At 37.9% G+C, this 25336-nt stretch overlaps 1 protein-coding gene across 2 annotated transcripts in view; it reads left to right on the top strand.

Moving 5' to 3' along the window:
- The window catches only part of SGCZ (sarcoglycan zeta), a 542868-nt gene extending 519424 nt beyond the window's left edge, over positions 1-23444 (top strand). For both annotated transcript variants that reach the window (XM_042982634.1, XM_042982633.1), the window contains exons 7-8: positions 7820-7943; positions 21936-23444. In XM_042982634.1, the coding sequence (XP_042838568.1) occupies positions 7820-7943; positions 21936-22130 (319 nt within the window). In that variant the 3' untranslated portion in view covers positions 22131-23444. The remainder of the gene's footprint in view (positions 1-7819; positions 7944-21935) is intronic.
- Positions 23445-25336: the final 1892 nt, after the last annotated feature.

Here is a 25336-nt window from a genome sequence, read left to right on the forward strand (position 1 = left end):
GCATCTTGCAGTGACCACCTATATACTCCCAGCTAGATGCCTCCATTATCATTCTCCTCTAGGTCTTTAATCACATATGTACACATTCCACTAGCCATCTGCCAGTAGATCTTATTTTTATGCATTTGAACATAAATTGTACATATCTGTACACTTTACCTGATCACTTTGGCCTGCATATCATTATCTAGTTTTCAATATTGCTTAAAGTTTTTTTTTATTGTAAAATAATTATACAATGACATTCACAAATAATTAAGTGCACATTTCCTGAGTTTTGACAAATGCATTTACCTGTGTAACCCAAATTCCTGTCAAGAAATAAAACATCATCATCACCCAAGAGAGTTCTCTTATGCTCCTTCCCAGAAATCACCACCACTACCCACAAGAAGCTACTTTTCTCTCACCCTTTTCACTCTGGATTAGATTAGATTGATTTAGTACTAAATATAAAATACAATACAATATGTACTCTTCTTTGCAAGATTTCTTTCACTCCTCATGATGTTTTTGAGATCCATCCCTGTTTTCGACTGTATCAATGGTTCCTTCTGCCTTTTCACTGATTAGTATTCTTTCATATGAACATATAATATTTTATGTATGTATTTTCCTAATTGATAGACACTTGGGATATAGCTGGTATATATTAAGCTTTATATGAAAATGCCAGAGCTTTCCAAAGTGATTATATCATTTTCTGCTAAAAATGAATGAGAATTTCAGCAGGTGCACATCTTCCCCAGTATTCAGTAGTGTTAGCATTCTTACTCATTTGAACCATTCTGGTAGGTGTTTAGTGTTATTTCGTGTTTTTAATTTGCCATTACTTGATGAGTAATGATATTAATGACTTTTGCTTGTGCATATGGAACGACCATATATTGTTTAGTGAAGTATCCATTTATTTATAAACTTTTGTCCGTTTATTTTAATTATGTTTTTTGTATTTTTTCTTTCATATTTAATTTTTTTAATGTTTATTAATTTTTAGAGAGAGAGACAGAGACAGAGCAGGAGTGGGGAGGGGCAGAGAGACAGGGAGACACAGAATCCGAAGAAGGCTCCAGGCTCCGAGCTGTCCGCACAGAGCCCAGTGCCAGGCTGGAACCCAGGAACCGTGAGGTCAAGACCAGAGCTGAAGTCAGATGCTCAACCAACTGAACCGCCAAGGCGCTCCGTGTTTTGTGTATTTGTATTTTATATTTCTGTATTTTATCTTTGAGCTGGAGGATTATTTATATATCCTGGCACCAGTCCTTTGTAACATCTGTAACATCTGTATTTTGTGGATATTGTCTCCCAATCTATGAGTATATTCATTTTACTGATGGATTTTGAAAGGCAGCTTTTCACCTTGAAGACATCTAATTTATATATTTTTTAAATATTTACTAGTTATTCCTTTTTGTGGCCTAAGAAAACTTTTCCTTCTCCCAAGTCACAAAGATATTTTCCTTTAAAAACCTTATGTTTAGCTTTTACTTTTGATAACAGTGGGTGGTATAGATTGAGATTCATTTTGTCCTTACAGAGATCAGTTATCTGAGCAGCATTTGTTGAAAAGACTTTGCTTTTTCTCACTGGATCACTTTACTGCCTTTGTCAAAATCAGACGACCCTACGTGTTAAAATTTATTTCTAGTGTCTCAGCATTGTCTTCATTATTAGAGTTTTGCAATAAGGTTTTAAGTTCAACATTGTTCTTTTTCCAGATGGTTTTGGATATTCTGTGATCTTTGCATTAGCTACATAGTCCTAGGCAAATGACTCAACCACACTAAGATTCAACTGCTTCCTAAGTAAAATATGGATAGAGTACGCATTTCTCAGAATTGCTGGGATGATTAAGAGATAATCCATGCAAAGTTTTAAGTATAGAATGAGTTCCCAGTATTAGATGATTATAATTATATGGCTAATTCACTAATAAAGAAGGGTAAATTTAATGATGGTTGTCAATGGCTACAATATTTTATTTTTAACGTATTCTATGATTTTATTTATCAGGTAACTGAGCCCCATAGAGATTAACTGTATTTAAAATTTGAGTAGAACTCTGTAGAACCTGAGTTTCTTATTCAAAGTCCTACATTTAATTCTTTCATTAGGTTGACATATCTCGAGCACAGTAATTTTCAGTGAGTACAAACCTCAATTTCCTGAACTACTTTTTAGAAATAACTTTCATTACTTCAGTATACAGCAGAACTTTCAATACAGGGAATTATTTTCTATGATTCTACAATTTATAATATAGCTTTTAGAAGCATCCCGCTTCTAGTAATGACTTGGGAAAATACTATTACAATTTTATTAGTGTTAATAAAATATTACTAATAAAATAGCCAATGAAATCATCAAGCCGTTTTGATAAGCTGGCATGACTAGTAATAGGTGATGCCTACTTTTATATTAAAAAAAATTTGTATCTAAATCTATTTATTCTCTAGAGTTCTTTGGATAGATAATGTTATAATCATAAGCCTATCTAATTTCAAAGACTTTTCAAAGTGCCTGATTGTGCTTAAACGCAAAGATTTATTCCCGGAATTCATGGAGTTTAACATGTGGAGTTTAGATGGAGGTTTACAGCAAATTTGCATACCATTTGTGGACAAAAATATTCTTTTCCTATTAGCATAGCTAGATCTTGAGACAATGTACATTGGTATGGAGGTAATATATGTGCATATATGTAGGTGTAACTGTACTTGTAATTGGTAGTGGATGATTCAGATATATGCATCTGTAAATGTTCACAATGATTTATGCTACAGAAAATTAATTTATTATGCTAGATAGGCAAGCTTGTAAAAAATAGTTTGCAAGCTTACTTTAATTTTCATATTCATAAGAACTACTGTACTGCCACTTGTGAAAAGAGAATTATTAAATCCTCCAAATGGTCTAATAGTTTCGTTACATACTCTTTAACTGAGCACTCTCTATGAGTAATTTAAGTCCTAGTGTATATTACTCATCTGCATTGGCTATTATTTAAACCAGACAGTATTATTAATAATAAAAATTTATATTATTTCTTTTTTTGGCCTTTTAAATTTTCTTTTAATTCCAGTTAGTTAACACACTAACTGGAATTATATTAGTGTTATATTAGTTTCAGGTGTACGATACTGATTCAACAGTTCGCTACACCACCCTGGGCTCATCATGACAAGTGAAGTCCTTAATCCCATCACCTATTTAACCTATCTCCAGCTCCCCTGCCTTCCGGTAACTATAAGTTTGTTTTCTATAATTAAGAGTCTGTTTATTGGTTTCTCTCTCTCTTTTCTCCCTTTACTCATTTGTTTTGTTTCTTAAATTCCATATATGAGTGAAATCATGTGGTATTTGTCTTTCTCTGACTTATTCCATTCAGCATAATACACTCTGGCTCCATCCATGTCATTGCAATGGCAAGACGTTTCATTCTTGTTTATGGCTAAATAATATTCCATTATATGCACATACATATGTATATAATGGGAAGTTTCCATCATTTGCCTGTTGTAAATAAGGCTGATATAAGCATAGGGGGGCATGTGTCCCTTTGAGTTAGTATTTTTCTATTCTTTGGGTAAATACCCAGGAGTGTGATTACTGGATAGAGTAGTTCTATTTTTAAATTTTGAGGAAACTCCATACTGTTTTCCACAGTGGCTGCACCAGTTTGCATTCCCACCAACAGTGCAAGACTGTTCCTTTTTCTCCACATCCTTGCCAACACCCGTTGTTTTCTTGTGATGTTGATTTTAGCCACTTGACAGGTGTGAGGTAATAGCCCATTGATTTGCATTTCCCTGATGATAAGTGATGATGAATATCTATTCATGTGTCTGTTGGCCATCTGGATGTCTTTTTTGGAGAAATGTGTGTTCATGTCTTCTGCTCATTTTTAATTGGATTATTTGTTTTTCAGGTGTTGAATTTTGTTTTTTAAATATATTTTGGATACTAATCCTTTATCAAATATGTCATTTGCAAATATCTTCTCCCATTTTGTAAGTTGCCTTTTAGTTTTGTTGATTGTTTCCTTCTCTGTGCAGAAACTTTTTATTTTGATGAAGTCCCAATAATTTATTTTTGTTTTTATTTTTCTGGCCTCAGGGAACATAGCTAGAAAAAAAGTTGCTATAGCCAATGCCAAAAAGGTTATTGCCTGCATTCTTTTCTAGTATATTTATAGTTTTAGGTCTCACATTTAGATCTTTAATCCATTTTGAATTTATTTTTGTGTATGGTGTAAGAAAGTGGTCCAGTTTCATTTTTTGGCATGTTGCTGTTCAGTTTTCCTAACACCATTTGTTGAAGAGACAGTCTTTTTCCCATTGTATAGTCTTTTCTGCCTTGTCAAAGATTAATTGACCATATGGTTGTGGAAATAAAATTTGTATTATATCTTAATGATTACCACGCTTAGTTTTATCAAGATTAACAAAACATACAGTTGAAGCCTGTTTAATTCAAAGTCTTCTTCACTTCATAACTTGAAGGATTTAGCAGTACTGTAAAATTGCTACCACCTTTTGAATGTTTTTTATGTATTTATTGAGTTTATATCAAGAAATGAAAATATTCTTGTAAAACTTTATTTACATGTTTTGTCTCCATTGCACTGTTATTAGAAACTCAGCCCCAGTCTGTTCAGTTCTCTTCTTTTTCCATGGGGTTGTATAAGGATACCAAGGAGCTTACACCGTGTCAAAGATTTGGGGGCAACGTTTGGTCATTGGTAGCTTCATGACCCAAAGTAGCATTTGCCAAGAGTTTCTCATTCTTCTCTTCACTTAGTATTCCTCCACCACAGGTCACTGCCCCTCTGTCCTTTGAGAATCTTTGGTCTCTTGTCCTCAGTCGTCTTAGTCCTGAGATATCCCTACTTTCCTCAGAGCTCTAGCATCTGAAGAATAAAGGCCTTACAATGTAGAACTTGGCCTCAAGTAGAGGAACACAAAGAACAATTTGAAATCAATTCTGTTGATTTCCCATCCAAATCTTCTTTACCCCATGAATCAAGAAAACAGTTCTTCAACAGGTAGAAATACACAGCAAGCTCTCACTGACTTTGGTTTTCTTTTGATGTGTTCGTTCATGTGCTGAATCATTTTCAACATACTAAATGGCTAGGTTTTTCTCCAACTCAAAGTGTCCGTAAGATTAGGAAACTCAGAAGGTCTTTATCAGCTTCTCTGATCCATCTTCCACTGTTTGTGGCAAAAGATACTGTTTAGTGAGTGGCAGAACTCTAAGGAGACGTGACAGGGAAGGAAATGCCATCAATATCTCAAAATACTACCCTACCCCATCTTTCTCTCCATTAATTCTCCTAAGACATTTCTTACTGTCCTATGAGAACTTTATAACTTTCAATTTAGAGATGTTGAAACTGGGTCTGGTTACTGCTGGTTAGTTTTCCCAAACCCATCTCTCAGTCTTTACCACCTCTTTGAATAGAGGTGCTCTAAGTGTTAGCAAAGCACTCTGCTTAATGGCTACGCTGGCAATGGATACCTGAGGTCTAAAATGAAAATGAATATAACAAAAAATTTTATTAAATAATTAATAAAGATGAGAATGGAAAGGCTCAAAAGCCCAGAAAGACATAATACATTTTAATGTTCTAGTCCCAAATGTAAACATGATGGAAATATGACACAAAAACATGTATACATTTAATATGGATGTCATAGATATCATACTATCAAATATATGAACAAGAACCTCAACCCCTTATCCTTGGAAACAAACTAAACCACATCAATTATTTGATAAAGTAAGTGTGCTTTTCCTTCCACTTATAAGTTCACTGAGTTGTGTTTTCTTGAAAGTCAGAGTCATAATTTTAGAATATTAATATGAATATTATGCATATTAACTCATTTTAATTAAGTGCCTATCTGACTTCTATTTGAATGGTTCATCAATCCAAACATATATAATTACATTTAATGTTGTGGATAATTAACCGATGAAAAAAGTAGTGGTCACAGATATACTACTCAAGATGGTCTATATTTGGGGGTTTATTAGGGGAAATAAATGACAAAATACACATTTTAACAGAAATGTAGATTGAATGTGCAAAGTATGAGTATTATGAGTGAAAAAAATTATGGATGATTATTTTATTTTCAGGTTTTCAAATGCTCTGTAAAAATATGTGACTTTTGTTTTTCAAAAAAAATACATCTATTAATATATATATATAACAATATAACAATGTTTCAAGTAGAAGATAAGTAGATAGGGTTATATATATTTATATATATATATATATATGTAACATATAGGGATATATATATATTAATATATACACATACATATATATGTAACATATAGGTGTGTGTATATATATATATATATATATATATATATATATAACCTAACCCCTCCAGGGGTTTTATAAATATGCCCAAGAGGCCCACAGAGATGATAGTTTCAGAGTTGCTTAGGTGAGTGAAAAACACTGAAAATGTCAAAATCACTTCTTCTAAATGCTGGCTCTACTCCTTCAATATCACTTTCGAGTCTAAGTTCAACTTCACTACTGAAAGAGAGCTTATCTTCAGAGATCTATTTGATGTGGTTCTCCCCGCAAAACAGCTTTGGATCTGTTGCCTCAAAGGAAACCAGTTGCTTTGGATGATGGTGAATGTGAACCTGAGGGGACTCTTGTCCTAAAGTTGTGTGGTCAAGGGGAACACACAGAGTTGCTCCCCCATAAACAGAATGTTTATCCGTATCAGGGGCCATTTATCTTATCACACTAGCGCTTTTTACCACTGTATTCTAGCTTCCATGTTCTGCCTTCTTTTGCTCTTGCCTCTAGTTTTATATTTGGAGATAATTTGAAACTGCCTCCCAACTATCTTTCTTTTCAGGCACAACAAGCTAAAACAGTTGGTTTTGGGGCCACCTGGGTGTCTCGGTTGAGGGTGAACTGTTGATTTCAGCTCAGATCATGATCCCAGGGTTGTGGGATTGAGCCCTGTGTCAGGCTCCGTACTAAGCATGGAGCCTGCTTGAGATTCTCTCTCTCCTTCTGCTCCTTTCCCCGGCTTGACTCTCTCTCTCCCTCTCTCTCTCTCTCTCAAATAAATACATAAATAAACATTGGGGTTTTCTTCCCTCAAAATGTATGCAATCTTTATTCATATTTAATTAAATGAGAGGTGGAGCACCGCTCATTTACTTGTTCTCTGTCAGGATAATGTCATTCATTCTGTGAACATTTTCCTGGGCCAGTAGAGGTCAGTGGATGTAGGAAATGTCTCATTTCTTCATTTTAATTAATTTCTAAACGTGTAATGAGTACTTTGAAACTTTTCAGGCTTACAGAATTTTGACTGTGGAATTCTTGAAAGTTCACAATATTAACAATTTTCATTAAAGCTCTCTCGTCTTTGTGAGACTCTTGATAGCTACATGCTAGGTTGGTAGAAATTTATTAAAACTCCATCATTAATTTTGAAAATATAGAAAAGATTTAAACAAGTAAACTTATCACGACCTACTTTTCATGTGCGTTGTGAAAGGAAACAGCGTAAGAAACTGTTATTAAATCATTAAACAAATGAGGGTAAATAATTGATGTGAACAAATGAAGTTTCATAAAGAACCAAAAAATAGATAAGGCAATAAAAAAGGATTCTAAAACTCGTTTTGCCTTTTGTTTTTTTTTTGAAATGGCAAAGATTTTTATTTATGCCTACCTGTTTGTTTGTTTTAGTCACTAATGTTATCTTTTAGTCCATCATAATTGTTTTTTTTTTTTTTTTTACTATGAAGGAGTCTTTTGTTTTACCCTTAGGCTTGAATCACCCACCAGGTCCTTGATCATGGAGGCTCCTCGAGGGGTCCAGGTCAGCGCTGCTGCGGGAGACTTCAAGGCCACCTGCAGGAAGGAGCTCCATCTGCAGTCTACAGAGGGGGAGGTGAGTTCCCAGGGGGCACAGAGGCCCGTGACTGCTCCTCAGATTAGATGCATGTTCCTCCAGGTGAAACATGATGAACTGCTTCGTAAAACAGCTTAAATTATGAAAATACAGTACTTCTTGAAGATGAAATTTGGTAAACCTTCTGTTATTTTCTTAAAACAAAGCCCCACTTATTTTCTAGGGAACGACTTCCATTCATGAGTCAGTTATAAGTGGGGCATCTAACTTCCTGTAGTTTCAGAATTGACAGATAAACATAGTTTCAAGATCATATCAAGAATAAAGGCAGGCTTTTCTTTTTCTTTTTTTTTTTTCCCCTCTTTTGGTCTTCCAGAAAGTTCTTCCAGGAATTACTTGGGATGTTTATTTCTGTAGAAATGGTTCCTATGTGTCTTCTAAAAGAAAAATGAAACAAGTTATTTTACTACTTAGCCAGATTGTCATTCCCTAGATAAGGAGGTAGATACATGGCAATATTTTTCTCCCATGTTACTTTATTTCCTCCAAGAATCTCCTTTAAATCTGTTCTCATTCCATTAAAGATCACTCACTTCCTCCCCTCACTGAAGTGATGAAGAACCCTTCATCTTCCTTCTGCCAGCTTTCACTGGAGTGCCAGAGGCACACGTTCATTTCATGTACCTTATTTGCTATATACATTGTGATTATTGTATCAGCAGAATTACATTTTTGTCACTTCTGGAAATTCCTCAGCATTCGGTCTTCAGGTATTACCACTCCCCATTACCGCTCCATGGCTCTTTTCTGGAACTCTGAAGAAATACTGTGTTTCCATTCCCTTACCCTCCACATCTCTTAGCCTCTCCTTCCTAGTTTCTATTTCTCTGTCTCCCTGTGCCTCACTCTGCTTATTCTTTCAGCCATACATGCTCAGGTTTCTTTTCAGTATCTAATTTCTTATTTAATCCCTCCACTGAGCTTTTCATTTTAATAATCTTGCTGTTCCCTTTTAGGGTTCTCATTTGTTATTTTTTCAAATCTGCCTGGACATTTTGGTAGCTGCTGTTTTGTTTGCTTGCTTTTAATTCTATTTTAATTATTTCAAATCCTTACACACAGCACCTATTGTGTATATTTTTACTACAACTCTCAAAAGCCTTGAAAGTCTAAATCAGTTCTTTTTACTGTTTCTACCAATTAAGTCCCAAAGTATTTTCTTCCTTCTTGTGTTAATTTTATTCTAAGTTTATAAAGATCAAGTTGAGAAGAAAAAGAATGGAAGAATAATTTGAGAAAGATGCTCTAAAGCATTTTATACGTCTTCAGATGTAAAGATGAAGGCACAAATGAATAGAATCAAAGGAGGATGTTCCTTTGGTTAAGCCATTATCTCAGTTGTTGATTCACGATAAATTTTCCTTATAAATTTTGTTACTTTTCTATAAACAAACTTACTGGCAGGGCCATATTAGCATCTTAGCAGATATTACAACTTAAATGATCTATTAAATGATCTATCACAACTTAAATGTAACTTCCTAATATCTTAAGAGTATATCCATATTACCTTTCAAGATTTCTTTCTACTACAGTTACAGAATATAATACTTTGTCTACCACAACCAGATAGAAACCTTTCTTAAATATCTTGCATCCTTTTTGAAGAGTTGCTTTTATCATGATAATTATTGCATTCAAATTATTCATAATGAATCACACCATAATAAATATTGGTTGTTATTAATCTCTGTTCTGTTCCTATTTATTCAGCACTTATGTTCTTTAATTCAGTGCATCAGCAGAATGAATCCTTGGATTCAATTACAGGTTAGCATTTAATTGTGAATTGAATATTAGGCTATAAATAAATCATAGCCAGAGATTTTCAGCTGTTGTCATTTTTTATGTTAATAATATAAAGACACAAGAAAGCACAGCACTTTATAGTAGAATAAAATTATATCTAATTTTCCTAGGCAAAAGTGTGAAGTTATCTAAAACTTTCTCTTTGTTTCACTAACTATGCACAGAAAGGCGGATTAATCATTTACTACACAAAAGAGATAGATATAAAGTCCCTCCCTTAGACTGTTTTTGAAGTCGTTAAGATCAAGGCAAACATGGCATTGAGGTAACAAAGTAACAGACAAAATGCTTAAGAATGAAATTGCACACAAAATTATGCACTGATGAAGATTTAGGCGTTTCAGACATAATATTGCAAGGAATTTCAAGTTCACTTCTGAGGACGATCTGAATCATAATATAGGGGGAACTTTGACAGTATTAAAACAGCGCAAGCCAAAAAAAAAAAAAAAAGCACATTCAGTGCAATAATACAACATATTACAAGGTCACTGGGGAAGGAGAAAAAATTATTTTGCAAATTTAGATTTTCTATAACACTGATAGGCCTGATTTCAATGAGTAAGAAAGGGATAAATGAGTTCTTGGTGCAGAAAAGACAGTGGATGGTGATATAAAATCTCAGGCATGTGATCCTGAGTACCACGGAGAGTTTTAGAACAAATGGATTATATGGTTTATATGGGCAATATAGAAATATCAATTTTAGAATATGGAGGGTGAACAGTATCACAGTCACTGCCTTCGCAGAAAAGAGATATGAGCAAGCCTGTTACCGGACTCGAGTCCTTGGACCCAGCAAGGATAGAAATGAGGCTGGACTCCAAATGTAAAAGCACAGGCAAGGCTTTATTGAGGCTAATGCTCGAGAGCCAGGGAGGCGGCACAAAGGAAGGAATCCTCAGGCTGACTCCCTGAGGAGAGGTCAGGGAGAATATTTTGAAGAAACTTAGGTGGGAAAGGGGTGCCATGTAAGCATCTAGAGGCGGGGATTTATTAGCACCTGTGCACTTAAAGATCATGCTTCTTCATGCATCGCATGTTTAATTGACATGTTAAATCTCCGCCCCTGGGTATGATTTTTAGCATTATAATGAGGGGGAACGTCAGTGTAAGTTCAGTACTGGGGTCCATGATGGTGCAGACTGGTTTGCAGACTGGACTGGGTTTGCTCCTCAACTGGTACTTTGCTCTGGAGAAGTGACAACAGCCCGTAGGGAGCTCTATGAGAAACGTGATCTCAGTCAGCAGGCGGCAGGGAGTTTTTCAGATACACAGGGGCTTGTTCCCAAGGTCCCTGAGGGATTTCATCCTCCTTATTCTTAAGGAGAAAGGATAAAAGGTCTCATTTTCTGAAACTGCTTCCTGTTGCATGAGGCCATTGTCCCTGTCCTAACCTGGATGGGTAAAAATCTCTCATGGACTGTTCTACTGACTTACAGGATTTGAATCTTCTTATAGAGGTACAGGGTGGAATCCTTGTGCTACCATTAGCTTGACTTGGAATTGTTGGACCCTGGAGGACACAGATTTTACTAACAGGTCAAACAGACACCAAAAATAAGTAGCAGGAGGATAGCCACCAACAGTCTCAGGAGAGGTAAATATAAACAAACAACAAACAAACAAACACCCAGAAACAAAAGAGAGACTGGGGAGGGCATTTTTGATTGTTGACCAGATATAGTTAAGATCTGTCCCTAAACTGTGCCGATGCAGGCAGGATGCCTGCTCATAAACCCTTTATGTATTTACTTCAATTTTTCCTGTGTTAATTACATACGCACAATAGGTTTTGTTAATAACGGCATAAACTCCACCTTATTCAACCAGCAATTAGGTAATTAATAAGAGGCATTTCTGTGACAATAAAAGAAAAACACAAGTTGATGGTTGGAGCAAATTATAAACCCAGTTTCTGAATCCTGACTACTCTGGTGAGAAGATTTCTGGATGTCAAGCTCGAAGCACCATCAGATGGAGTGGGCACAGACAGCAACAATCTGATGCATTTTTTTCTGGTTTGTAGTTCAAATCCTCTGGTGATCTTTTTCTTTTTTTTTTTTTTTTTTTTTTTTTTTTTTAAATTTTTTTTAACGTTTATTTATTTTTGAGACAGAGAGAGACAGAGCATGAACGGGGGAGGGTCACAGAGAGAGGGAGACACAGAATCTGAAACAGGCTCCAGGCTCTGAGCTGTCAGCACAGAGCCCGACGCGGGGCTCGAACCCACCGACCGCGAGATCGTGACCTGAGCCGAAGTCGGACGCTTAACCGACCAAGCCACCCAGGTGCCCCTCCTCTGGTGATCTTTTTGAGGGGCCCAGAGAGCAACAGGCATGAAAAGTGTCTACACAGGAGCTACCGTGGCCATTTCTCTGAGATGTACCTCAAGTTGTCTAGCTTTAGTGTGCAAGGCTTCAGGAAAAGGAACAGTTTTACTTCTTAGTGATTCCAAGACAAGAAAATGCAAGAAGATGGAAGCCATAGTTTGAAGAGGCATAGCCAGATGTTTGAGGAAACCAGAAGAATTCAGGATCCAGACCAGTCTTCTAGGCAAACAATAAACACTTTAAAGATAATTGATCAGAACTAGAATCTAACATCCACAAAAGGTACGTTATTGAAACATACTTTGCCCTCTAAAATCATCCTCATATTCATCAAACATAACCAAACTAAAACCAATTTGTTTGTAAAAACAAGTCTAGTTTTAACAAACTTGGTCTAATTATTTGTGTAAGTGCAGCAAGAATAGTGATTGACCACATAAGTTCTCTTAAATCTACTTTGCTGGAACTTTTGTAAGGAATTTTACTTTTTACTTTTTATTTTACTTATTTATTTTTATTTTTTAAAGTTTTTTTTAAGTTTTATTTTTAATTTATTTTTGAGAGAGAGGGCGAGCAAGTGGGCAAGGGGTAGAGACAGAGAGGGAGAAAGAATCCCAAGCTCCGACAGTACAGAGCCGAAGTTGGACACTTAACTGCCTGAGCTACCCAGATGCCCCTGTAAGGGATTTTAGTTTGAACTTTTAATGGCCTCTCCAGGCCAGAAGTCAAGCCAGATACTTGCCATTAGAATTGCCTGAACTACCTGTACATTTGGGTGAATTCTTCTTGAGGTCCCCAACATATCCTTAGGAGTCTGCACCTGCCAAGAAGTGACTTTATTCACCCCGTAAGGCTGCTGGAAACTCTGTAAGCAAGGTACCAGGCCAAAAGTTCCAAGGGGCTCTTTTGGCTCCATAAAGTCAACTTTAGTTCCTTAAAGTTGTCTCGTCATATCAGTTTATCCATACCTTTCTCAACTATGACATTCCAGTCAAAATCTTGGTGATATAGTCAGTGTTTCCAAGGGTGTACTGTTACAAGAATGAATTCTTATTGAACTTATGTAAACAATTATAATTGCCATGAAAGAAAGAATACTCACTGAGAGTTTCTGAATTTTAAAGGATTCAGGTAGGGAGAAAAGTGAAAGGTCTTAACTTATTTGCAAAGGAATGTTTTATCAAATTTCTGTAAGACATAGACATCATAGGAGAACATGTTTCCTGCAGTCTGAAAGAAAAAATGTTAGTGAACCAGCAGTATTTTTTTAAAAAGTTATAAAAACTATGTATTCAGGGGGTGCCTGGGTGGCTCAGTCAGTTGAGCGACCGACTTCGGCTCAGGTCATGATCTCACAGTTTGTGAGTTCGAGCCCTGCGTAGGGCTCTGTGCTGACAGCTCAGAGCCTGCTTCTGATTCTGTGTCTCCCTCTCTCTCTGTCCTTCCCCCACTCATGCTCTGTCTCTCTCTGTCTCAGAAATAAATAAACATAAAAAAATTTTTAAAAAACTATGTATTCGCCCCCCATTACTAATTTTTGTTCTATTTAAATTCAGTTTTCCCTGCAAGTCCAAAAATTCTTACCTAGTTTAGTTTCATGATATTAAGGGTGTCAAAAACCTGTATTTTCAAAAGTTCTTTTCATGAACCTCTTTGAGGTTGAAAACATTTGCAAGAGCATCAGAACAATGACTGTAAATGACAAGACTCAAAAATGGACATGGTTAAAGATCTGATGAGAGTTCATTATAGTGTAGTTGACAAGGAAATCCAGTTATTTCTGTAACATACATTTTAACAATTAAAATGTCAAGTGACAACCTTATACCAGGACATATTAAAGCTTTAGGGATTTCATATGATTTCTGGAATAGTTATTTGTAAATAACTTAATTCATAAAGTTGCACTCATGTAATTCATATAATTTCTAGAACATTGACCCATAGAGTATAACCTAAGAAAGTTTATTATCATTTGTTTAATAATGCCTCCCTTATAACTTAACAAACCGTATAAACAAGCACATGCCTGAATAGGATCATAGATTACTATAAATCTTAATATTCCAAAGACAAATACATAGGATTATACAATTGTTAGCAAAATTTAGCTCCTTTAATACTGAAAGATTGCATTTATTTAAGTAATCAAAGACCTAACAAAAACAAATATGAAATCTTATTTTTCTGGATAAAGAAAAAAAAACTTTCTTTATAATTTCTTAGTAAGAGCAGACCAACAATGCAAGAAAACCTTGTCTCTTTAATAGAAAAACCAAATTTTATTTTTATACCAGTGTACTTTTAAAACTCATCTATTCTAATCTTAGTCCTGACCACATGACATTCTTTTCCAAAGATTCTCTCCACAAACCTTCTGCAGCTTTCTTTTTCATTCAGATTTTGTCCTAAGCCTTCTCTCTCTAAACAGTCTCATCTTAGGACAAAATTACTTTCTTCCTGCAACAAAAATATTTTCTTCATTCTTTATGCCTCTTTAAACATATTTCCTTTTTTTTTTTTAATTCAGTGTTGTTTTCCTTCTCATTTCCAGCAGTCTCAACTACATTTATCAGAATTTTAAGTCTTAGAAACCTCAATTTCTAGTAAAAACTAGGTAGTAACCAGGTATGAATGGTCTGTTACAACAGTATTTTCTTCACTTTTGGCAATTTACAAATTTTTTGGAAATATACAAATACATTTCATAGTTTTTAAAAACATGAACTTTTTTATGGTACAATCATTTAATATAGCATAAAAGATGTTTACCAACAGATTCAAATTTATCTTTAGTTTTTTTGTAATAAGCCAAAAGCAGATGAATCTGTTTAGCAATTAACGTGTTAGTATTTTAGCTTATTTTGAAAAGATCCAGATTCCCAATGAACTTAACCCAATGTATCACTTAACCTAGCAAAGCTTTAAAGTTTTAGGTTACCAAAGATTTTGAAAGCTATAGACCTTTTTATTTAATTTACTTATTCTTAACAATTACCCATGAAAACCTCAGGAGACAGACAAAACCTAACATTATTTTAAGTCATTTTTGCTGACAAATTGTAACAGATACAACATGAATGTAATAAACTCAGGTACAATGAAAGCTTGATGGTGATAACTCGGAAAGACATGTTTTTAATTAAACCAACAGCCTTGAATTAGCTTGAATACCAAGGATGTTGCACCTGTGTCCACTAAACAGCCAATCTGTTTGCTCCCCACTGTCCATTTTACTTGGTGCTCTTGTGGGGAAATTGAAAGTGAGCGCTTTAAGTCCTAGGGGGGCTCTTGGGCCGCCGATGGTGCTGGACGCCCCAGGGATGGTTGGACGCCCCAGGGATGGTACAGGAGGAGGAGACAGCAGCCTGAGTGGCCCCAGTGGTGGTGAGGGGACAGGAGGAGGGGGAGGAAGAGAAGGCAGGGAGCCCCCGGCAAGGCCAGAGGCAGATTTTAAAGTTTGGACAATCATTTCTCCATCTCTGTCTCTGGTCTCTCCCTTCTGCCAAACATGTTTTTTCTCTGGTTGCCCTTTAGCCCCCTGGGGGAGGTCAGGAGCAGGTAGTGGGTCGGACATCAGTTCTGGTGCTCGTACTCGGGGAGGTGGATTTAGGATTTCTAGTCGCTCCCCATCTCCCTCCTCCTTTTCCTCAGTATTCTGATTACTGGGAAGGGGGTCAGGTGTCTTAGATTTTTGTTCCTCCTTACTTCTCTGGAACATCAAGTAGGGCCCTTCCCGTGAGGCATCTGTATTATGGAGTAATGTATAGGCCTGAATGTAAGGAAGTTCATCCCAGATCTAGTGAACTTAAAAAAAATACGGGTTAGTTTTTATCTGAGTGGTTTTTAGAATGCCCAGTTTTTACAAGTGCTTGCCTTTAAACCAATTACATAGAGCTCCTTTACAAATTAATTTTAGCAATACCATCTGGAGATAGAAAAAATATCTCGTATTTATAACACATATGGACACATATACACAAACAAGATGCAAACAAAATCTAGCCTGTTTCACTATTTGTGGAGAAGACATGACAAACCCGATTTCTAAATATCCTGTTTTTATTAAAACAAACCTAACTGTAAGATAGCATTATAATTTATGGATCCATTAATTATATTTTATTTTCCATTTAGAACACAGCTGACTTTGTGCAAAGATACCAAAAACCGCAGCAACAAATAAATCAAATGAAGCCTAGAATACCTGGTTCCTCCCCAAAAGTGGGAGGCTCCCCTGATTGAACCAAACGACTTCCTAGGTGTTGGTTGTTTAGTCGTATAGCCAGCTTTTTCTAATCCTGTGTACAAGAAAACTAATTTAGACATGTCAGAAGAGCCCTATTTGAGACTCACGTGATCCTTAAATTTTTTCCACCTGGAGAGCACGAGCGGTAACCCTCAACAGCTCAAATAAAAGCAGGACCATCAGCTTAAATTGAGGGGGTCTGGCTATCAGGTCTCTTTGCCGACATACCTGTGAGGTGCTGAGACGTCAGAGGGGCACAGAGAGTGGGTGCTGGTCCCTCATTGCCAGTTCCAGAGGAGCCCCGGGGGTTCTCAGCCGAGCTGCTCTAACCTCCTGTCCCCTATGCCAGGAAAGGTCGGGGCAAAATGAACAAAGTCCAACAAAATTTTAAAGAGAAAGGAAAAAAGAAAAAGTTTTATTCCGGTCAAGTTAGGATAGCTGCTGGGGGTACCGTCTTCAAAGAAGAGAATGCTTCCAGGGAAGGGGGGTTCAACTACAAATCATGAGAGGACTTCTCAGACAGTTGTAGGCTTTTAAGTTCCGCGTATGGGCAAGACTGCATGGCTTTAGTCTCGTGGGGACTGAAAGGGGGGGGGTTTACTCTTCATGTTTGGAATAGTCCATTTTAAATTTTAAATGAGGCAGGTCTAAGTCCACAGTTGAGTACACAGATACCAAAAGTAAACAGGTTTTTAAAAGTTTATTTTGAGAGAGAGAGAGAGAGCGAGCCCCAAGCAGGCTCCGCACTGTCAGCACAGAGCCAGATGTAGGACTCAAGCTCCCGAACGGTGAGATCATGAGCTGAAATCCAGTCTGATGCTTAAACCACTGGGCCATCCAGGCAACCCCAAAAGTAAATAGGTTTTCAAACAAAGTTACAAATCAGGGACCTCCCAGAGGGGAGAAAAGGTGGTTTAAAAAAAAAAAAAAAAAAAAAAAAAAAGGAGGGACAAAGAAAAGGAAGCCCAAAAGCGGACTCTAACTCTAGCCCAGGAACTCTAGCCTCTTACCGGGTTGATCGGTCCTGGAGGGAATCTCCCAAAATCACCGCTCAAAGGGACCTAAATGGGAGTCCCTTTTTCCAAAGGTACTGGTAGCAAAGATAAGAACCAGGGGGCTCCTGCTCCGGTGGGAGGCTTCAAATGCTCCAAATCTGTGGGTGGCGTCAACTACCTTCTGAAGGCCCAGGCCGGCTGTACCTGCAGGGCCTGGGACAGGTCCCTGCCACCTGCGAGGGGCGGAGCCCTGGTGCAGTGCGGTCACTGAGATTACGTCCTTCTGTTGAAGGAAGACACGGGAGCAAACAAAACTGCTAAGAGAAGATAGAAAAGAAAATCCTGACAGGAGTGAAGGGATGGGGCCAGAGCATTGCCAGAGGGGCAGTAAGGAAAAGGGGAGGCTGGAGACCTACCAGTCCCCGACCAGAGAGGCCTGGCGGCCCTTCAGTCGTGGGCGTTGGTCCGGGTCTAGCGTCCCTAGTTCTACTGGGTCGCGTCTCATCTTAGGGCCCCTTCCTGGTCCACAGATGGACTCGGGTCCTTGGGTCCAGCAATGGTGGCAATCGGGCCGGACCCGAGATGAAAAAGCACGTGCTCCTGAGACTGGAGCACCAGGGAGGCGGCACAAACGAAGCAATGGCCAGGCTGACTCTCCGAGGAGAGGTCAGGGAGAATATTTTAAAGAAGCAGGTTTTGGAAAGAGGGTGGAGTGGAAGCACCTGTGCGCTTAAGGGTCCTGCTTCTTCAAGTGTTGCTCGCGTTTAATTACCATGTTAAATCTCCACCCCTGGGCATGATTTTTAGTATCATAATGAGGGGGGTAAAGTCAGTGAAAGTTCAGTACTGGGCTCCGTCTTGGCGCAAGCTGGTTTGCCCGGGACTCGCTTGCCTCTTAGCTGGTGCTTTGCTCTGCAAGAAAACTCATGGTGGCCAGCAGACAGCAAGGAGTTTTCCAGGTGCACAGGGACTTGTTCCCGAGGTCCCTGAGGGTCTCACAAACATGCTGCGGAAACCTGGCAAAGCTGGGCTGGAAAGGGTCGACGTGAAACACCTCTTTTCACCTCACGATTTATTTTTTCTATCTCAAGCCAAGACAATATCATTTCCAAAAGCCCCACGCATTTAAAGTTATTAATAAAATATACGTCCCCTAAACGGGTGAGGGTACAGTCTGAATCTCAGAAGTTCATGGAATTAAGTGCTGTCCTCTGACGACAAGCTGTCAAGAGTAGAGATTGGAGAACATGGGAGGGGGGGGGGGGTGTTGCTGCTCTGCTCACATCAGGCCAAATGGTTGAGGCCTCCACAGCTGTGCTTGTGTCCACAGCTGCCACCTGCACGCCCTGCCTGTACAGAAACCGCCACTCTCCACAGCTGTTCCCTCAGGCTGCAGGCAGGGGCAGGGGGATGACCAGTTCCGTAGCTGTAGAAACTGTGTCAGCAAAGCTGCGCCAAACTGCCAGGGCTAACCAGCCACGTGGACTTCTGTGCTTACTAATAAATGAACCACTCACAGTGTCTTCCGGTCCCATCCCACAGGAGCCCACAGATCCATCCCACAGGAGCCTCTTCAGCCCACGTTCGTTAGCTTTCCATTTCCACCCTCCATCGTCTTATTTATTTGTCCGTGGTTCTCTGGACGAAATACCAGCTCCTGGTGTTTCCTCGGAGCCAACTCCTCTGCAAACATGCAGACCTAAACCCGGCTGTCCCAGAGCTCGCCCGGTAACATGTTTCCGGCAAAGCGGAGATTTCCGCTTTCTGAAAGCATGCTAGCTTCTAAAACGAAGTGAGGAAAGTGCGAGCCCAGTTCCTCTCTTAAACCCATCCAGTAGAGAAGTCATCCCTCGGTACCTGGGGAGAAGTGAGCTAAAGAGCCCAGACTATGTCACTAGTTGGTGGTACACTCACTCAGGTCGCTCAACAAGGGGACACAGAGCCAGGAGAAAGGAGGCCCAGCCTCTCTACCCCAAAAAATGTCCTTTCCTTCTGCTTAGATTTGTGCGCTTTTAACTTTCCTATCAGGAAAAAAAAAGTCTCCTTAAAAAAATGAGAACGGGAGCACAGCAGTAATTACGTAACCCTTAAAGAAGTAATTACGGGGTGATAAATTTCAATATTTGACACCTACAAATGAAAGTTTTAATGACACTTTAACTCGAATGTTGTTGGTGAATTCAATCATCCCTATGCTTTCCGATCTACTCATTTATTCCACCACCATTTGTACATTATGTGGAAACTGCATGTTGCAGAGTGAAACACTGTGAAGTTATAAAAAATTTCAGGTATGATTCTATCTTCCAGGAGGATATAATTTAGTATATAAAGGCAGATATAAATAGGACTGTAAAATAGCATCAACTAAGGAACAAAATAAAATATAATAATACGTGTCTATGGGAGAACCAATAAGGAGAACCTTTTCTATGGAGGGTGAAGTGAATGCACTGGGCTTTGCTGGAGGGTGACACTTGTACCAGAGTAGAGGGGAGAGACATGCCTACTGGCGAAGGAAGAACACGATTTCGTGCACCAAGCAGTGGCACAATTTTATGCACTGTTCTGCAGCTGTGAACCAAAGACAGCTATAGATCGACCTTGCAAGTAAGAGAGCAAACAATGAAGGAATGCACACTTAATACAATGTTAGGAAGGGACTGGTACTATAGAGAAAAGTAAAGCTGTCAAAGAGAGATTAATGGATTAGTGTTATTTTCATGGAGTGGTTAAGAAAACCCTTTTATAGGTGACCTTTTAGCAGAGATCTGAGCACATCCAAAGTAATCTATAATATACATGTCTCTGGTATATGAACTCTTTTTCTGTCTTATTTGCAGCATGCGATAGATTCCTGCGTTTCAATGTTTTAATTAAAAAATAAAACATAAAGGAGTTTGCTATTAAAAAATAATAAAAACTAAGCAGAACAAGTCAGAGAAAGACAAATTATGATTTCACTCGTAGGTGGGGTTTAAGAAACAAAACAAATGAACATAGGGGAAGGGAAGGAAAAATAAGATAAAAACAGTGATAAGATAAATAAGAAAAATAAGATAAAAAACCATAAGAGACTCTTAAATGCAGAGAACTAACTGAGGGTTGCTGGAGGGGAGGTGGGAGGGGATGGGCTAAGTGGGTGATGGGCGTTAAGGAGGGGACTTATTGGGATGAGCACTGGGTGTTATATGTAAGTGATGAATCTCAATTTAGACTCTTGAAACTAATACTACAGTAGTTGTTAATTAACTTGAACTTAAATACATACATACTTAAAAATAGTAATAAATATCCAAAAAAGGCAAAAAGCAGAAATACCCTCCTACCCCCGTTTTCTAACCAGCCCGTGAATAGCTAACCTCACTTGTAAATATCTGGAGCAAAAAAGTATTCCAGGCTGAGGAAATAGGGAGTAAACAAGACCTGAGGCCAGAGTTCTTTTGATATATTGGAGAAAATGCAAATGCTGGAGCAAAGACCGTGACCGGAAATGGTGTTAGAGGCCAGATCTTGGAGGGCTCCTGAGTCTTGGGAAGGAATCCATATTCATGATAAATGTGGTGGGAGACCATCAGGGAATTTTGAGCAGGGGCGGGGGACAAGACCTGGTCTGCAGTTTGTAGAAGTTCACTAAGCAAGAAGATGTAAAATAGGCTCTAAGAGGACAAGAATGGCAGCTGGCAGGCCAGTTAGGGGGCTATCCTAGGATTTCCGCTGAGAAACAAATAGGACTTGGAGGAGAGCAAATATGTGGGAAATGGAGTAATCTCAGACTCTCCTGTCGATTTAGAGACGCCTGTAGGCAGTAATTAGCTACCTAACAATGGAATGAAGAAATAGCTCCAGAAAGTGGTTTCTTTGCTCATTCAAATTCATGACTCAGCTTTTTTTCTTTGAAACTTTCCCCCTGCATGTCAAAATGACGTGATCACTGTCCCTCAACGTGGCAAGTCCATGTTTGGAATAAGTGAGGTGATTTTGCAACTTAGAAAATACAGCAAAGGAAGTGTGGCATACAAGTAGTACATTTCATGGAGATTTCAAACCTGATTGTATCTAATAATTGTTGTTAATAGTGTGAATTATCTACTTGGTATATTTCCTTCAGACTCTCTGTCAACACGATTTTATGACTTTTGAAACATCAGGCCAGAGAGTAATTTTTTTTTTTTTTAATTATTAACTGTCCATCCTTTCAGTAACGCCCTCTCCATGCACATCCTTATTTCTTTGTATATTCTTTAGACCAGGCACGATTGAGAAGTTGAAAGGGAGAGACTCTGTCAAACTCATTAATTTTCTGTGGTGTTTGAATAAGTGGGTTGGCCCCTTAAGCAGATTGTGCAGTATTGCTTTTCAGATGGAGGGCTTTCTGTCAGAATGCACCACGTCTCAAAGGAGGAGAGAGCTGCCGAGCTTTTGGGCTGTGCCTTCGGAATGTAATTTGTTTGTTCAACAAAGCGTGGCAGCTAAAACCAATAGCATTGTTTGTTGTTTGGTCTTTCTTATTAGACCCTGTTGTAAAGCTCCGAGGAACGCAGAATGCTAAAATGAATTGAAATGCACTTTCATTTCCCCCTAGATCTTTTTGAACGCAGAGAAAATCCGGCTGGGGAATCTACCGACCGGCTCTTTCTCATCGTCTTCACCCAGCTCCTCAAATCCTCGGCAGGCAGTGTACGAACTGTGTGTCTGCCCCAATGGCAAACTTTACCTTTCTCCAGCGGGACTAGGTTCCACTTGTCAGTCCAGTAGCAGCATCTGCTTGTGGAACTGAAGTGACTGATTTCTCCTCACACCAGAATAGCCTTTTGTTCCCGTCCGTCTGCTTCACAGTTCTGCTCGGTTTCCCTTGTGATCAGTCCAGAGCTTCTTCGAATGGTCCACAGAGCAACTTGTTCCCATGCAAGCAGGGATTCGCTGCCACCTTCTCTTGTGATTTACTGTACTGCTCAACGCAGAGAGTGTGGGTGACAGAACAGTGGAAAAAAATCACCTTCCGCGGGAAAACTGGATCATAACTTTTGCTCAAAAGGGAGAAAAACATAGGTGCCTTTGCTACGTGAAGTGAAGCACACAGTTTTAGATTTTTGCAGGACCTGGATATGAACTGCACACATACACATTACATAGATGAAATTCTCAGTATCCAATGGCAAGATGAGATGGTTGACCCTGTCAGAAAACTAATTCGACAGTCTGAAAGCACAATTTTCCAATCATCTTTTTGGATGTAAACTTTTATCCCCGAATTTTAAAATTTTGAAGCATTATATAATGCTTGCTTTACTAAAAATTAAATTCGATACATGATTTTTAACAAAACGAAACAAAACAAGACAGAACCCCACCTTGAGTTTTATTTGTTTCTTTGAATTCAGTGTGTTGTTACTCTTTGTCTACTAAGTCTAGAATTTTGTACATTAGGTAATTTTGAAAGCACTCAGCAATATAATCTTTACAGAATTAACAAAATGCCATTATACTGTCATTTGTCAGATCTGAATGGCCTTATATAGTATTTACTTGGCTTTTGCATGTGATGTATTTGCTTTTAACGAAACATCTAATTTATTCCGATATAAGATAGGATTAAGAGAGATCTACTGATGGTATGGAATCCATAGATTTTTATTTTTTTTAATTCACCTGCTATCTTTTACACTAGGTTCTCATAGTACAACTCTTTGTTTTCTCCACTCACTTTAAATTTGACTCTGACTGCTAAAATTCAACCATATCCTCTAAATAAATTAATACTAATGTGATGCATTATGCCGAGAATGGGTTCACTTTCCATTGGAATATAACCTTCAGAATTATATCTATGTATTCTTTTTTATTGGAAATTAAGATTTAAGGATGGTCGAAAGTAAATTATAACTCCCTGCTTAAACAGTAAAAACTATAAATGTTAACAAACATGTTGAAAATGTGTTTACTCCATTACATTCCTATTTTAAGGAATTTGGTTGTGTTTCCTTTCAGCTTTTAACATTTGGTTACCTTTATTAGACTGTTAAACTACCCTGGCATCAGAAATCCTAGCTCCTTCCATTCTCCACTGCTTATTTTTGTAAAGTAGCACGAATAAATAACTCCAGAATAATGCAGATTTGTTGCTCACAGCACTCCTTAACTGGAATTCTTGAAACTTACAGAATCCAAGAATGTAAAATTGTATTTAAGTCTTTCCTATTATGGGAAGATGAGTTGATTAAGGTAAGTCCTTAATTTTCACATGTCAATCAATTTCCTTTTCCCCCATGCACCCGATGGCAGGTGTGTGCAAGCTTCATTCGGGGCTCTGTGACTGTAGATCCTTTGAAAGTCAGGCCTCCACAGCAGCAAGGTGGGGATGGGACCCTGTTGAATAATTTAGCAAAAGTAGGAAAAAATAGGTGATGTAAGCAACAAACTGAACCATTTGGCCAGAATACATACATACCCTTCTTTGGATAACCTAACCTACTGAATGCTTGAAAAAGCTCCATTTTACTAAAATGCATTCTGTACTCAGCAAAAAGTCAGAAAGCTAGCGCACTTTTATCACTTTTTACAATAGAACTTGACTTGTGCTTAGAAGTTATTATAGAAAATTCAAATTCCTATTGAAGTAAGCACTATGCAGTTGCTTACAAAGTCCTATCATAACGTAAGAGTTCAACTTATGTAAATTAAAACATTAGAATTTAATATGAGAAATTCTCATGCTGGGTTAGCCAAGTACACGAAGTATATAACACAAGAAGTTTTGAGAAATTATGGGTGCTAATCACTGTGTTATGGACCTTTTAGGAAAACACTGTGCATTAATTTGGACATATTCAAGTTCTAAACATCCCTCAATTAAAACAATTAGAAAGCTTTTTTTAGTCAAATGGTAACAATTCTTTTGATTAGTAATTAGCTCTGTTTCTAATCTCAGCTCTGTCCTCTACTGATCAGTGAGCTGATTTAGGCAGTCTGGGGATATCTCCAGACTCCAGTTTACTCAACTATACGACAAAAGTACTGAATCAAATGGTCTCTTGAGATTCCTTCCAGCTCTAACATGTTCTAATTCCAAGAGCAAATATTTTAGGAGGTGGAAGGGCCGCTGAAATTCAAAATTATATGTCATAAGAGGAGAAAAAAGGAAACAGAATGAGGAGACAAACGATATAAAATCCAATTCCAGTGACGGGCTGTCCAATTTCGCATTCAAATAGGTTTTGAAGTGGTATAGACACAATTTGAAATATATGTTAAGAGATTTAGACTAGGTCTGAATGATGTAAAAATATCTGTTTGATTTAGTACAAAAAAATAGTGATACAGATGGCTTTTCCTATCCAACACTGAGTGGTTGGTTTAAATTACTCGGCTGGCTGTTTTAGATTCCTGAAAATCTAAGTATAGACTCAGCCTCAGAGTTTGAGTTTCTATTGAAGGCATAGACGATTGCTCCTAAAAGTCCTTCATTTCCTCATCAATGAAGGCCTGGTTCTTTCCTATTACAGAGTTTCTTTAACTGCAGACTAAACAGATTCATCATATTTCTCCAATAGCATTTTTTTATATGACAACACATATGAATATAGTGCAGTTTACTTAGATGCAGGTTTCATCTTTCCTAAATTTAACTCGGAAAAAAATAATTCCTTTAAGGTGTCCCACATAGATAATAAACTCTGTTTATCCTGGAGAAGGCGGGAAGAGAAGAAGGGAGGAAGGCAGGCCCACAGGCAGGGAGCATAAAAGGAAAGAAAGGGATTGACAGTATTCCTAGCCTTAAAATTTTTAGCTGGGAATGAATGAACAGCAAGTATTTGAGTTCTGATTCTGGGGAGGTTGAAAGGAGAGAAGCAAAGAAGACACACTATTCCTTGTTCTTTTAGAACATTTAAATGAGACACGCTCAAAAAAATATACTTCCAAATTTCCTGTTTCTTTTGTTCAACCTCTCTAAAATTTCTACCCTGTACTTCTTGGTCCTATCCC

This window comes from Panthera tigris, chromosome B1 (assembly GCF_018350195.1).
Source record: "Panthera tigris isolate Pti1 chromosome B1, P.tigris_Pti1_mat1.1, whole genome shotgun sequence".
In the NCBI taxonomy this organism is placed as follows: Eukaryota; Metazoa; Chordata; class Mammalia; order Carnivora; family Felidae; genus Panthera; species Panthera tigris.